This window comes from Python bivittatus, unplaced genomic scaffold (assembly GCF_059951505.1).
Source record: "Python bivittatus isolate LINGU-HERP-01145 unplaced genomic scaffold, Pbiv_v1 ctg000190_np1212, whole genome shotgun sequence".
Lineage (NCBI taxonomy): Eukaryota > Metazoa > Chordata > Lepidosauria > Squamata > Pythonidae > Python > Python bivittatus.
In genome coordinates this window covers 2,793,038-2,809,216 of record NW_028277042.1, presented here as the reverse complement: position 1 = coordinate 2,809,216, position 16,179 = coordinate 2,793,038, and the positions used below count along the sequence as shown (strand labels likewise).

The 16,179-nt window shown below is 40.9% G+C and overlaps 1 protein-coding gene across 1 annotated transcript in view; it reads right to left on the bottom strand.

Moving 5' to 3' along the window:
• The window catches only part of NECAB2 (N-terminal EF-hand calcium binding protein 2), a 181,052-nt gene that overhangs the window by 17,182 nt on the left and 147,691 nt on the right, over nt 1-16,179 (bottom strand). Inside the window, exons 7-9 of the mRNA XM_088136366.1 lie at nt 12,637-12,755; nt 11,154-11,233; nt 439-495 (exon numbers count right to left, since the gene is read on the bottom strand). Coding sequence (XP_087992492.1) covers nt 439-495; nt 11,154-11,233; nt 12,637-12,755 — 256 coding nt within the window. The remainder of the gene's footprint in view (nt 1-438; nt 496-11,153; nt 11,234-12,636; nt 12,756-16,179) is intronic.

The window sequence follows — 16,179 nt, the reverse complement described above, 5'->3', positions numbered from 1 at the left end:
GGCTGTGAAGTTGAGGAGAGAAGGAACACTGATCCTGTCTTCAGACAAAATGTGACTCTAAAACTCATATGAAAAATTTTAAAAAACCTAAAACAAAAAACAAGATCAGCCTTCAAAAATATTTAACCTTTTAAGCATCTTAACCACAGAGCACTTGACTTTTAGTTGATTCATCCATTAGGTTAATATTTGTTTATTTGCAGCATTTTTATACCATCAACTCCAGGCGGATTCATGGTTTACAAAAACTGCATAAACTCCATGAAGAAATAAAAACAAACCCACCTCCAACCAGGCATTCTGTGAACAACCTTGGTCTTCACCCATGAAAAGCTCAGTGCTAATTGCCCTCTGAAAGGGAAGGTCCCCCCAGAGGAGCATCACACTCTCTTCCTTGATCTCAATATCCCCATTTGAGATGAAAAAATTGACACTCACCGCACATGCTGTGTTTTCACTGTCTGACAGCCGTTGGTGCAGATCAAACCAAAGAGTCTGTTGGGGAGAAAATTATTAATAATATTTTTAAGAAATTAAAACATGTCGGGGGAGGGGGAAAGAAAGCAGCTGGCTGGCAAATTCTCCCATGAAAACCTGAGATGTAAATCAGTAATGAAGAACCTTGGATCCAATCTAAGTGATTGGCGGTAGACCAGCAAGAATTTCTCCCTTATCTTCCAATTACTAAAACCGAGCAGTCCCCTTGCCTGAACTTCTGATGGAAAAGAACGCTTCAGAGAGACTCTTTTCCCTTGCAAAAATGCAATCATCTGTAAAAAGGAGCCTAGCATCCCCAAAGGTCTGGTAATTTTGCACAATTTTAGCTGCAGATAGTTGGCTGAAAAAAATCTAGACATACACCTGCTGTGAGGGAACCCTGCTCTGCATGACAGGAGGGAGAAAGGGTCAAGTTTTCACCGAAGTTCACAGCCCTAACACTTATTTAGAAAGAGGAACAGAGAAAACAAAAATCTGTCTCAAGTAGCAATTCAGGTAAGTTGTCTTGGATCCTGGAAGGATACCGTTAATCACTGAGCTGTATATTGACTTGATTCCAAATGGTTGTGAAAAAGTAACCACTGCCTATATCTCTTTAAAGTAGCTATGTCTTTCCCCAGGATTATGCAGTTAGCTTCGCATACCCTGAAGCACCTGTTTAGAATCAAATTCGACATACTGCACCCCCTAATATTTAGTAAAATAATTAACAGCACATATGCTGCAGTTTCTGCTTGGTTAGTCACTCTAACACATATGTACACACACACACACACACACACAGAGTTTATGTGAGATTTTCCACTGAGAATCTCTGGCTACTTCTCCATTTGGGGCTACAATCCTCTTTCCAGGCTTCATATCACCCTTTGCCCTTCCTGATATGGACCTCAGAAAGGCAACTTTGTGAATAGATGGTTAATTAGACAATCCTAAAATGATTCTTCTTTCTCTTCAAGACTTTAAGACCGATACATGTCTTAGTTGTCTGTGACAATATCTGTCAGAAGTATGGAGCTTTCAATCCTTTATGGAGAGCTTGTCATCGCTCTCTGTATGATTGAATGATTGATTATATGCCATCAAGTCGTTATCGACTCTTAGTGACTAAATAGATATTCTCCATGATGATCTGTTCCTAACCTGGTCTTTCAGGTCTTCCAATGGTGCCCCTATCGCCACTGTAACCGACTCCATCCACCTTGCTGCTGGTCATCTTCTTCTCTTTCCTTCCACCATTCCCAGCATTAGGGCCTTCTCCAGAGAGGTAGATCTTCACATAAGGAGTTTGAAGTAGGATAATTTGAGCCTGGTCATATGTGCCTTGGGTGAGAACTCTGGCAGTGATACATTTTTTTGTCTTCTTGGCTGTCCACAGTATTCTCAGGTCCTTTGAAATCCACATTTTCACACACTTCCAAAGTAACTGCCAACTTTCCATAAGGTTAAGCTTTCCACAAGACAGTAGTAGAATCTAATAGTATATCTGTGATACTTGTTTGAAGGAAGGGAGAGCAAAGAGGGAAGTGAAGCAACCTTTTATAGTGTTCAGGATGTTGGATGTGAGAGACCAAGTTTCAAACTCTACTCAGCTGTGACTTTGATTTCTACTTACATCACGAGGTTCCGGTGAGGCCAAAAAGCAGCACAAAGAGATAGCAATGTGTAGCTTTAGAGGAAAAGTGAGATATAAACCTAATAACCAAGTATTAGCCTTAATAGTCTTATTCATCCAAAAAGAGCCAGCATGTTTTTGCTTTCACACAAGGCTGCATTTTTGCTAGAAGATTCAAAACCTTTAAGATTATTTTTTCCTAAGCAGATTCCAACTTACTCTTTTGCTCACTTCTTGATGGCTGTGATAAGAGTTAATGAAGAGGTAATTTACACACTGCATTTCAAAAATACAATGTGTAACCAGCTTCTTCATTAATCCTTGGAATATGTTTAGGAAAAGAGAATCTTAAGGTTTTGAATCTTCTAGCAAAAATGCAACTTCAATTAGCTACTTTTTAAAAAAAAGGTTAATCCTTTGTTCCTGTTATTGGTACTAAGCAACATATGGCCAGGTATTGTCAAGGGCAAGGAACACTCATCATACAAGAGCAAAGCCATGGCATTTCAGTACAGAGCTAATCTCTAATTCCCATATTCCCTCTGGGGCATATTTCCATGAGCGTTTTATCCCATCCATGTGATAACAGTTGCATGCAAAATGTACATGTGGTTTATCCTCCGAGTTGTTATGACAACAGAAAAGATGCAAGATCCTAGTTTATGACTCTTCCAAACAGGAAGGACACTATACAAGCATTCTAAATGTGTGGTGGATCCACGAACAAGGGAGGAGGCATTAGCACTGCCCGTCCATTTTTCTTCTCATTCTCTCCATGCATAGAAAACAGCTACCTTCAAGAAGCATCACCTGATCCAGACAGATGATCTCCATCAGTGATGGGCGAGGAGGATACGACTGAAAGGGGCCAATGTTAGTGTAATTGCACCTGTTTCTGTTCTCCAGACTTTTCTTTTATGAAGGAAAAAAGAAAAAGAAACTTTGGAAAAGAAGCCAGTTGTCCTCTAGAAGTGCAACCCTTACCATTTGCAGTCACTTGGACTATGCCCTAAAACATGTGATTATCAGCAGCAGCACCTCAAAGCCAAAATGGTAGCCATGATTGTGCTTTTTTGTCTGCAACACTTGTTAAAAATGGGCGGGGATGCTCCCTTGAATTTTTTGCCTCCTTCCACAGAGAGCCTTGATTATCAAGATGCTTCCGGCTGTCACATTTTATGGATCCTCAGAACATAAAGTTCCTTCTAATCATCTAGCTCTACTCCATAAATTCTGCCAGGGATGGAGATCTTCCTCCAACAGGAGGCAAAGGGTTGCAGAACCAGGATGTTATTCCAAAAATAATCCTTAGAAATGTAACCTCTAAATGTTGACTAATTTTGTACTTTTTTTAAAAAAAGCCATCCTCTGTTACCTTGACAACTACTTTCCAAAAATAAAATAAGGATAATCATTATTTTATGGAGGTTATCCTCTCCCTCGAGTTGTTATGACAACATAAAAGGAAGAAATGTAAGATTCCAGTATCTGACTCTTCCCAAAGAAGCTAGCCAGATTCAAGTGTTCTCAAACTGCAAATGCCCTACACATGAGGGGGGAGAACACAGAAAATGGCTCTCCCCTCTGTTTTTTATTCCCATTTCTCTCTAAGACAACCCTGAGTGACTGCACCTCCAAACTTATGAGTCAGGTGAAGTTCTGTAATGGGCAGAAGGAATGATCTTGAGGAGCAGGAGGAAGAGCCACAACCAAGACAATGGTTAGATTAAAAAAAATCTGAGTCTGGGGCAGAAATGTAATTTGAGAAAACATCTCAGACAGGACCCTCCCTAGTTCTCACGAAGATAAAAGGTGTGGGTGGGGGTGGGGGGAGCGTATTCAGACTTGCAAAATTCTATTGTTGTAACCTTGGAATAAAAGTAGTATTAGCATTCAGGACTTTGATGACAAAGGATGTGAGAACCTGTGAGCCCTTCACAGTACACCAGACGAGGAAACCAAAGTCATGAATGCTAATACTACTTTTATTATGCTGGCTGGGGAATTCTGGGAGTTGATGTCCACGCGTCTTAAAGTTGCCAAGGTCAAGGAAGACAGGGCTCTTTCCAGAACGTTCTTGTTCTCTCCTTAAGAAGCAGATGAATGTATACACTCAATCATCTAGCATATGTGAAATCTCACTCTGCAGGCTAGGCAGAAAGATTACATCAATGCCTGTTTTGAATGTAGAACACTTAAGAAAGAAAGAAAGAAAGAAAGAAAGAAAGAAAGAAAGAAAGAAAGAAAGAAAGAAATCAATCAATCAATCAATCAATCAATCAATCAATCAATCAAGTCCCTAAATAAAACTTCCCAGACTTATCTACCCAAATGTAATAGGATACTTAATTTCCGAGGAGCTTACAAACCCATTCCCTAGGATTCCTCATCAGGGTCCAGCTTTTATTTTCCAGCCACGCTTTGAAGACATCAACCAAGAAGGAATTTTCTAGGAGGGCTGGGAGCAAAGGCATCTGTTTCTAACCAGTATCACACCAAAACAGTGACATGTATGTGGCAATGTCCCAGTGCCTCCACCCCTTTGTGACATTGCAATGTGACACAACATCATGCCCCCCCCGAAGTTGTCTATAGGTGAGAGCTTCTAAGGGGGGAAATTCAAACGGAGTTGTGGGCAAATTCAAGTGTGGGCAACTTGATCAGATATTTTCCAGGTGAAAATCAGCCTAGGATGACCATTCAGGTAGGTTTCAGTCCAGAAATGTCCGGAAAAGCCCCCCATGGCCCTCTTAAAAAGGGCTTTGATGATCTCATGGTTGGGGCCACCCTCTTGACTTTGTTGACCCCTCCCTGTGGACAGCCCTGCATTGCTAGAAGAAATATAAGCCACAGTTGAGGGGTTTCTTTTCATTCCTGACTGCTGCTTTTTCAAAATTTTTTTAAAAAATGGTGATTTCAGTCTAGCAGAAGTTTAACACATGCTTTTTGCCTGAGATTTCCATCCCAAACAAATCTTGGAAAGTCTCACCGCCAAATTGCCACATATTATTGCAGATCCAAAGCATTGGGGGGTGGGGGGAGAATGTATAAACAGAGGTCACATATGCCTGTAAGCTATAGGTCCCACAAGCTGGTCTAGGAAATGAGGAGACAGAGCAGAGGTCTGCTTCTTTTCTACATTAGCAAAACAAAGAAATATTATGCAGGCACATTAATCAACATAGTGCTAAAAGCAGAGGTATTCATAAAGGGCTTATTTCAATAACTCTCAAACTTGCCCTCAGCCATGAAAGTTCTCATTATAATTAAGTTTCAAAATACCATGGGGTCAAAACGTATTTCTTGCACAAATGATAGATCACAATTTAATAACAGCACTTTGGTAACATTTAAAGGGAAAAGATTGCCTTAATAGGCAGGAAGACCTTTTGGTGGAAATGCCGGGGTTAAGGGACCCTCGGCAAGATGCCACACTGGGCTCTCTGGCTGCTCCTGGCATCCTGATGCTCTCCTTTTCCTCCTGGGGGTGCTGTCTCTTTCTCCCCCTCCCCTTTTCCTTCTCCTTATCTAGAAGGAACACTGGCATTTTATTTTTATTTTTTCCAACCCAATAGAATATTAAAAGACATTTTGGAAAGGAGCTGAGAACCCTGATCTATTTCTCAGCATGATTACTTTCCAAAACAGAACAAAACTTTTATGTTGGGGGGAGAAGCCAGCAAAGGAAAGATCAAATAAAAACACGAGCCAGGTGAAGGGCTGCGGGGAAAAAATCCAGAAAAAACATCCCTCAGTGCAGTCCTATGGGAGAAGCTGTAAGGCAGGGGCTCAGAATGTGGTCAAGTGGCCTTTTCTAAGCCCCCTCTGTTTTCATTTCTAGTCACATGAAGTATATGCAGCTGTAATGGTATGTGAGAAAGACCTTGAGAAACAGGGCAAAGAGAGGCTGCCTAGGGAACGGTCAGATAAGAGAGGGCATAGCCTGCAGCTGCATAATGGGTGGAGAAAGAGGCTCAGAAGAGACGCCCCCCCCCCCCAGCTTCTCAGGCTGTAAAGGAGATAGGGGGAGAATTGTACTTTCAGACTTGCAAGACTGATGTCAGCCCTCCCAGACAGGAAACATGACTAGATGAGCGAATTCTACTTTATCGTAAGGCTACGTTAACAGACTTTTGCATGTCTGAAAGTACAAATCTCCTGCTGTCTCTTTTATCACCTGAGAAGTTGGGGGGGGTCTCTTCTGAGCCTGTTTCTTCACCCATTCTGCAGCTGTGGGCTATGCCCTCTCTTATCTGACCGTTCCCCAGGCAGCATTACTTTGCCCCATTTCTCAAGGTCTTTCTCACATACCAATATAGCAGCCCATCCTGTGGCTCCCAGTGTACACCTGCACACAATCACAAACATACAGATGCAACTTGAAGGAAGAGCAGAAACACACCCACATATGCAACCACCCTGGTTAGAACCTCGCACACTCCATATGCACACCCCTTGATTAATCCCCAAGGAGAAAATGCAAACATAGATCAGCAGAAGCAACTTGTTCCTTTTTTATACAGAAGAAAACTACAGATGCTTCCAATGGCCATTGTTGGTCAAAGGGTTGGAAAGCATTCCAGAAGCCAGGCTCTGAAGCTTGCTGTCACGTGTCTCTTTCATGCCAGCATCATTTCCAAGAAGTGTCTCAGGAGGGCAGAAGGAAAGGCAGAATGGACCACTCTATACGGATCTATGAATTTGGATGAATTTGAAGGCCCCCAAGGGCTCACATACCACCTGCCAGCAACTCTTTAAAGCAGGTACCTCTTTTTCTGAGATTGTGCTCAGAAAAGTGCTTCAGGTAGTACCTAGGAAAAGATGTAGCTGCTTTAAAGAGCTGCCAATGATGCTATGCAAATCCCTGCATGCACCAGACCATCTTGTTGCCTTTGAATCAGCACAGCCCTAATATAAAATTGTATTTCTATACAATAAAAATACAGTATTTTTATACAATTCAGTGGAGATGCTTCCTGATTATGAATCCACTATTGCCCATTCCGATAGCCTACGTTTTGGAAACGGGGGGAAATATTTACAGGTTGCATTCATACAGCCCTCCTATCGAGCTGAATTTAAGACCAGGCATACATAGGACATGCTTGGCTTGATTAATTTTGATATTAATCTTTTAATGCTTTAATATGCAACACTACACTAATGGTTGATGATCACAAGCGTTGTGTAAACCCACAAGTAGATTGATTTAGGAATCAAACTTAATGTGTGGTGTAAACATAACCATGGACATTCTAGAAAGGGTCAAAGTTATCCATTTCAATATTCTGGATATCCATATTCAATTATATACCTCTTACATGGCTGGACAATGGAAATAGGTTGTCTGCCCCGTCTTATTGCTAAGAGACTAATCCTTCAACATTGGTAAGATAGTCCCAGTTACTGAGTAAATCAAAGACCTGACATTATTTGATATGGACGATTACAACAACATATGGTGATCTTTTATTGAATATTGTTAAATTCTATATGCATATATACTTGCATAAGATTCATGTCTGCCTTTCTATGTATTCATTTCTCCTTTCTCCTTCTTCTTCTTTTGTTCTATTTAAAGAAATAATTGCCAAAAAAAGGCTACATATACAAATCCTGCCCAGAGTGAACCTAGAAGCCAACTGATAATTACAACTTTGCAGGCTGGATATGGATTGAGTCATCCTGGATCATCCTTCCATATTATACAACAGTCGGGATAGAAAGCTTGCTATTGGTGATAGGAAAACAGACTACAACATTCCACCATCTAACAGTGTTTCAATGTTATTTGTTTGTTAGATTTATACCCATCATTCCTCCAGGAGGTCAAGGCAACATACACAGCACCCCCTCCTGTTGTTCCCCACAACCACCCCGTGTGATAGGTTGGGCTGAGAAGATGTGACTGGCTCAGAGTTGCCCACTGAGCCCCAGTGGCTCAGAGCTCCAACATCTTAACCCACATTGGCTCCACGTGCCATCATGGAGGTTTTCCTAAACTCTGCAGCCTTTCCCATCCACTGCTCTCTTGAAATGCTGAATTATATTTCCCATCATTCCCAGCCAGTACTTTGCAAACTGGGGGAGACTATTTAATTATTTATTTGGCATGCTCCATATCATGCTCTTTTGAATTAGACAATAATAGCAGTAATGAAATGCTCTAAAATTTCAGAATAAACCTAGGTTAATATGTTTGGGTGAGAACAGGGATGGGGATGAGGAGAAAGAATTTCAGTAGCACCCGCCCATTTTAGAAACATTTATGAGGGTGCCCAACTTTGCATTCTCCATCAATATTCCATGCAAGGCCTTCATGTCAACCTCATGCTTTTTCCTCTAGCCAACGGTTCGTGTCCTTGCGTAATGATGTTTTCATGGCTTTTAAGTGCAGTGTGTTGTTCCCTGTAATTTTCTATCTTCTCACTTCCTGCTTTAAGAAATCCAAGGACAACACTGTGTCTCATTATTATGCAGAGATTTTCTGGATGTTTAAACATTTTCAATTCACGAGTTCCCGATCTTAATCAACATTCATTCTGCCTATAAAGCATTGCAAGGCACTTTTCTCTTGCCTGATCTAAACACACTATTTCATGGGTGAGTGTTTCTTGGTGGCTGTGCTCAGAAAAATGGCTCATATATGACCAATTCTAAATAACCAACAACATCAGAGTTGGACTGTGAACCATCAGAATTTCCAAAACACCTTTCAGCTTTACTGACTAGGATGTGGAAGGCTGAGATCAACCACTTTTTCTTTAGACTCTTGTTCATTGTGAAACCTGCAGGAATTGGTTGATTACATGTGAATGCCTTTCTATGACATGGAAATTCCCTACTTTCTAAAAGAGGCAAATCACTTCTGAAAAAGTCCAATTTAGATTGGATGACTTTGAAGAATCACCACTGTTTCCTAAGCACCATTCTTAAACAAAGTTCTTCAGCAACATCCATTCTTGGAAGATTCTCATTATTTGGATCCATTCTAACCTGGCCTTTTAGCATAGAATGATGGCAGATAGAGAGGGATGTGATAAGAGATAAAAATAATGAACATCTATGTTGTTAATAATACGGACAACGAGAAATTTTACTTTGCCTCTTCCACTATTAGAACTTGGGTCATCCATCTGAAGTAAATGCTGGAAGACTTAAGAACAGGGTTTTTTCACTGTCCTTTCAATCCTGAGCTAAACAGTGGAATGTATTTTCATTTAACACGGTGGCCAAGTTAGATTGTTTTCATAAAAGACTAGACACATTCAGGGAGGAGTCCAGGCCAAGACAGCCATATGATTGTCAGTAACTTAGCTGAAATGGCAGCTGTTGGAGAATGACCATGGAGAGCATCATCACCCCCATGTGTTGCCTATGAACTTTCTGGATGCACTCGGTCAGCCACTGTGTTAAACCAAAAAAAGTCTTGCCTTGATCTAGCACTTAAATGCTTTTATTCTTATGCATTTGAACTTGGATTTGTGGTAGAAGCTTCCTTGATCACATTAGATGACGTACACCAGAAAATCAAAGGGGGGGGGGAACTATGGGGCTCGCTCCTAATGTTCCCAGTTCTATCAGCAACTTTCAGTACCTTCAAACTTTCTTTTAGTACCGTTTCTTCTACTGCATGAACCTAATGTTAAAAGAAGAATCAATATTCCATGGCTTCACTAAAAGGAACAAGGCACCATCTTGTCCTTCACCTCAGGGAGTAAAATATCTGGGACATGTAGCCCTGGAATAATTTTCTCCTACATTAACTTCTACTTTTCAGAAATGAACAAATGGAGGCCTGACAGAAATTTGTGGCTGAGAGCTCAGTTAAATCATTTGGAATGACAGCAACAGATAATGCATGAGTTGGCAAAGCCCCTAACTGGCACATAAAATAGGAATCAGCAACCCTTTCTGGTCTCAGATACCATCATTCCATTTCACCCAATGGCCTCGAGCAATGTTTCTCAACCTTGGCAACTTTAAGATGGGTGGACTTCAACTCCCAGAATTCCCCAGCGAACAGAAGCCAAACTCTTCTAAGACTTCCCTAATCTCAGTTTAAACTATCTTGTGAGATTTTACAAACCTGTGAATGTGACCATTTCTTTTTCTTTATTTGTGTATAGGGGGTCTCTTGAAGATAAAGTGGATGCTCTGGTGCCCACAGATACTGCATGGAGGACAGGTCTGTCAAGGCTTCTTGGTCCTGAAGAATAAGTGTTAGGCTGACACTTCTTGGCCAGCTGGCAGCATGCCTCCAAATACTGGTTACAGAGAAACCAATTGGGGGCGGGGGAAGAGGATTTCTCTACCTCCTGTGGCTGAAGGGGACATTTTAAGGTACATACAATCATGTATGGCATAGAGAAATGAACAGTAGTAAGTTCTATCTCTTTCTCCTTAGGATGAGGGATCATACAATGAAACTGGCTGGGAGAAGATATGGACCAGACAAAAGGAAACGTTTCTTCACTGGGAGCATAATTAACCTGGGGAACTCACTACTACAAGGTGTGGTGTTGGCCGCTAACCTGAAAGGCTTTAAAGGGGATAACATAAATTCATGGAAGACAAGCCTATCCATGGCTATTATTTTTGAGGTTCAGTGTTGCCCTTTCTTCAAATACCAGTTGTAGGGGAACAGTGGTGGGAGAGGGACACCAGGAGTTAAGCCTGATTTCCACCACGGAGACTTTAATGAACTAATCCCTGAAAAGCAGCATATTGAAATAAAAATGGAAAGAAAGAGTCACACAGCATCCCAAAGCAATCATCTGAGCCTGATATTTACAAAACCTTCTTTCAGGGAATACTCTAGCACAGAGTTTCTCAGCCTTGGCAACTTTAAGATGTTAGGACTTCAACTCCCAGAATTCCCCAGCCAGCACTGCTCTAGCATATACATAAACTTTTGATAATTAGCAGTATCTCTCCCCCCCATCAAAAAAAAAAAAAAAAACCTTCAAAGCCATCTCACAAAGTTATCAGTTGTCTTTTGCAAGACAATGCATTTAAAAAGAGCAATAGCCCTGCTCACCTTGTTTTCCAGCCTTCCAATCAACTCTGCTAACCTGTTGATTTGTGCTTCCAAGCCCTCCTCCTTGGTGTCTGAAGATGCTATGGAGACAGAAATGCAATTAAGGGAGAAGAAATTGATGGTTGGGCTAGGCTAAAAATAAAAATAAAATAGAAAGGGTCAAAAGAAGGGTTATGCAGGGAAGAAAAATTTCATGATAATTAATACCTCCTTTTGGACTTTTCTGGAAACTGAGGATCTAAGTCCTCATCAGACTGAACCACTGAAATGATTATTCTAACTCCCACCCCCTACAGATGAAGGAAATCCTGTAATACAACATCCTTCATAAACAATCTTCTATTTAAAAACTGTAACACAGAGTTTGCCAAATTGCAGTGCAATCTGTTTCTATCAAAAAGCTTAGATTATTGAAAATACTTGAACTTTGAACCCAGTCACTTGCGTATACAAATCTCCTCTATTGTCCCCATGACAGTCCTTAGAGAAGGTGAGGGTACCATTTTCTTTGATGCTAAATGCTAGCTGTAACTTGACACGGATCAACCTCTCGCTAACTAATGAAGTCCGTCTGCAACCTCCTCCTTAACACAGATAGTGAAGAGAGGATCCCATGGCTGAATCATTTGACCTCATTTTCAGATGGTCTGGCTTCTTTCCTATCACAGGTTTCTAGCAACATTGTACCTGAGTAAACGTTCTGCAAAATTCAGAAACCTGTATGCTTTTTCCCTATCCTTTTGGATGGTCCAGCTAAAGGTTTTATCCAAACATAATAACACTTCTTTATTTTTTCTCCAGGTAAAACATACTGAGCTCTTTCAACCTTTCCTTAGAAGTCTCTTCATTATCTCTGTTGTCCTCCTTTGAACATGTTCCAATTTGACGGCCCTCAGAACTGGACCCAGTGCTCCAATTGAGGCCCAGGCGAAACAGAACAGATGATGATCGGTACACTCTACTGATGCAGCATGGAACTATAATAGCCTTTTCAGTTACTGCATCAGAACATTTCTAGTTTTAGTTGGACTCCAGCTCTTAACAATTCCAGGCAGTGTGGACAATGTCAGGGCTGATGGGAACTAGCAGCCTGATCTCATTTGGAAGGCCACATGTTTTCCACTCATAAACAGCTTAATTTCCTTTGGAAGAGCAAGGAGCCAAAAACTAGAGTAAAAAATGCACACGTGCACAAACACACAAGCAGACAACAGTCCTAAAGTGAGCAATTCATCCCTTCTATTATTTTAGCTAGAAATGGCTTGTTCTCTTTCTAAAATTCAAATTGACAATGAGTGCAAATGGGTTTCCGGATCCCTCTTCACTAGTCAGAGGATGTTGTCTTCTCACAATTTGGTGCTGGGTATATTTCAAAGGACATATCCCTGGATATCAGGAGGGCATCTCCATACACAAGTTCCCATTGATCAAAGCTTTCTTTGACCACCAACCTAACCAAAGCTGATCAACCCATAACACTTACCAGTTTGGAAACTTTTCCTGCGTTCTTTGGTCATGATTCTGTTATTGGGAGAATAACTAGACACGGGATTGTCATACCAACTGTCCATGACATTGTGGCCAGATTTATTGTGGAAGTGTCTATATGAGAGAAGGATAGACAGATGACCAGATGGAAAAAGGGGATGAATATTTTGTTTTTTAGTTATATGGTTTATAAATCCTTCATTAAAACATACCCAACATTCAAGCTCAGAAACTGCTTAGAACGGCTATAAAATAGTTTCCCTTTAAAAAGTTTAAGGACATGAAAAAAGAATGAAAGAATAAAATACAAATGAATAAACCATGGATTTAGAGATGTCATGGAGGTTATAGCTTTCTAATATAGCTTAATTGGCTGTAAATAATTGAGTTTATTGTAACACTGTAAGACGAAGACTCATTATAAAGTTTTCAGCTAAAAGTGACTATCAAGAGTCAAAGTTCAGCTGTTCCCACCTTGATGTTCGTGAGATGTGTCAAACTAAAGCTAAATTCAGCAGAAAGGAACACATTCCTAAATCACATAAGAAACTGGGCCATCCTTTTATTTTAATTAATCAAGTTCTTAGAGTTATATCCTACTTTTCCTCTAGAAGCAGAAATTACGGTACAAGGAATTTTCTCCTACTCTTCCCCACCTCAGTCCCGTGAGTTGGATAGGGCTGGTCCAAGGCAGCCAATCAGCTTCCGCTGACAGCAAATGCATTTTGAAAAACTCATAAGAAACTCAGTGGCAAGCCCCTAACAGCCAAGAAGGCTAGATTCTTGCAGATTTATTAAACTGGTCAATGAAGTGGGTTACAGAAACTTGGAAATTGGGTACTGTACTTTATAAGTTGGTTCAGGGGGGGATTCTTTGATCTTCTTGCTGAATGCCTCTGGAAGCAGCGGTGAGATTGCTACTCGATTCCCTGATGTGGGAGAAGTGTGCCCTGTTACATTTTGCAAACCACCATCCTCTTTCCCTGGTTGTGTGAAGTCCATTACACCCAAAAGCACATGTGGAAGGCCCCACCCCTGGAATGCTGACACCCCAATGCCTTCCCGGCTTCCTCCTAGCAGAATGGAGAAATGATAGAGGAGAAAGGTCTTTGGATCCATGGGATCTCTTTGGTTCTTTCTAGCACTGGACTTCTTTGCATTTGGGAAAAACCTGGCCTCCAAAGCTGGTGAGTCACTGAGAAGAGATTTCTAGGTTCCATGTCCTTCTTTGAGGTTGGAGTTAAAACTCTGGCTTTGGAGGAAGCAATATGGTGCATCTGATGGGCTTCAGGAGACCAGTGTAGGTATTACTAAAACCTACCCCTGCTATTTTTAACTCATATTGATGAAAGGTTTATACTCACATGTCTAAATCCCAGATATTTATGCCTAGCAATATATGGAATTCTCCACCTCAAGCAGTTATGGGACCTTCCTCTTTAACCATGTCCTGCTGGCTACAAAAGATTTTTCTCTTTCAACCAAGCCTTTACCTTGGTTATTGCATAAGTTACCCACTGCTTATTTGGGCTCTTTGCATTTTTTTTTTTAAACTCTGAGGCTTCTTTTGGCTAGTTGTAAATACATTTTAATTACTGTTTTCATGGCTATTTCAGAAGTCACCCTAAGAGACTGATTTTTTTTTTCTTCTTTCAATAGAAAAGTGGCATATAATTTTCTTAAATATACATGTTTTGCTGCCAGTTAGCAACTGCTAAGAGATTGCCTACAGCTGGCATGGGACCTGCTGCTGCTGAAGATTGTTAATCACCAAGGAACAGTTCTCTAGTCATTGTACAAGAAGTTGGTATGTTGAGATCCACAAAAGATTTATCCTGGGAAGATGAAAGATGCATCTGTCTGGGAAAATAGGAATGGCTGGATGGGGGCGGGTGGCATTAAAAATCAGAATAGAAAGGTGATTTTATAATTTCATAGCCAAGTGCCTCATAAAACCTTGTTGGTTGATGTCTGATGCTCAGCTACAGCACTGTGCGTGATTTGGACTTCCAAAAGATAGCAAGTTGGGAAGGATTTAGGATCAGGACCAAACACCAGGAGGCTTCACAGCATATCCAAGGTAATTGCTTCCTTTGCACAAGAGCTTCAAGAGGAGACACACAGGAAGCTAGCAATTATTGACTTTCTCATTTGCGGGCTCCCTAGTTGAAATAAATCTTTAACTGCTCCATCTGACAACTAATTGCTTTTGTGACTGCTTCCTCTTCTTTTTGGCACCTGAACAATACACTTAGTCAGAGTATTAAATGCATGTTACACTCATTCTACAAATGAAAATACTTGGCATCTAAAGGCAGCATATGTTATAGCATTCCTTCAGCACATATACTGGACCGGATAATTCAAAAAGAACTTGCTGGGATGAATTCTAAGCCCGCCTTGGAATATCTGATTTTTTAATGCAGAGTAACTACACCAGTGTTTCTCAACCTTGGCAACTTTAAGATGTGTGGACTTCAACTCCCAGAATTCCCCAGCCAGCATGGCTGGCTGGGGAATTCTGGGAGTTGAAGTCCACACATCTTAAAGTTGCCAAGGTTGAGAAACACTGAACAACACATAAAATTGAGACCCATATCTATGGGTGGGGAATTAATGCAAAGAATTAATGCAAACTCCAACATCAAGCCCATCGAATACCTCTGCTCAACATTTGTATCCAACACACTAGTGAAAAGGAAGACCATCCTTTTAATGCTTCCAGGTACATACGTTTAACATATGGCAAAGTTTTAATTCCTTGGTGACTTACCCTTTTCAGACGCAAGAAAAAACTTATACTGAAGCTTTCAACCGAAAGGTTACTTCGTAAAGCAAAAGCAATCCTTGTATCACAGCACAATAAAAAGAAAAACTTAAGGATGATGGAAATAATTTATCCTCTCATTTTTACCAGTGTATGCTGACCCGCTAAGTGCCTTAGAGGCCGAAGCTTAAAAGGGAGGGAGGGAGGGTTTTTTTTAAAAAAGCTACATAGAAACAGAGAGCAACTTATATATATTTATTTACTAACTGACCAACTACAGCTTATATGCTACTCAACCCAGCAAGGCCCAAAGGCCCAATAAATAAATAACCATAACAAATCGTAACAAAATAAAACAGTGCCTTGAGAATAGCCACAATATCCATACCCAAAACAGGAGGGTCTTTCTCATGACCAGCATTTCCCCAAGGCCCTCCAGAAAATCTAGTTTTTAATGGCTTTCCCCCAAAATCCCAAGCAGGTCAGGAACCAACCTAACCTTGGGAGAAACGCTGTGGAAGGAAAAGGGGCTGTGACTGAGAAGGTTCATCCCATGATCCCTGAAGGTGACATTCCTTAAGAGAAGGGACCTGGAGAGATCCCTCCCCCACTTCCTGATTCATTAGGTGGGCAGATACCATTGAGAGAAGAGAGTCTTGCAGATAACTTAAGCCATGTAGGACCGTGAAGTGCACCTGGGAGGAAATCACAGGTAGTCCTCATTTAGCAATCACAACTGAGACTGGCAACTTGGTCATTAAGCAAAATGGT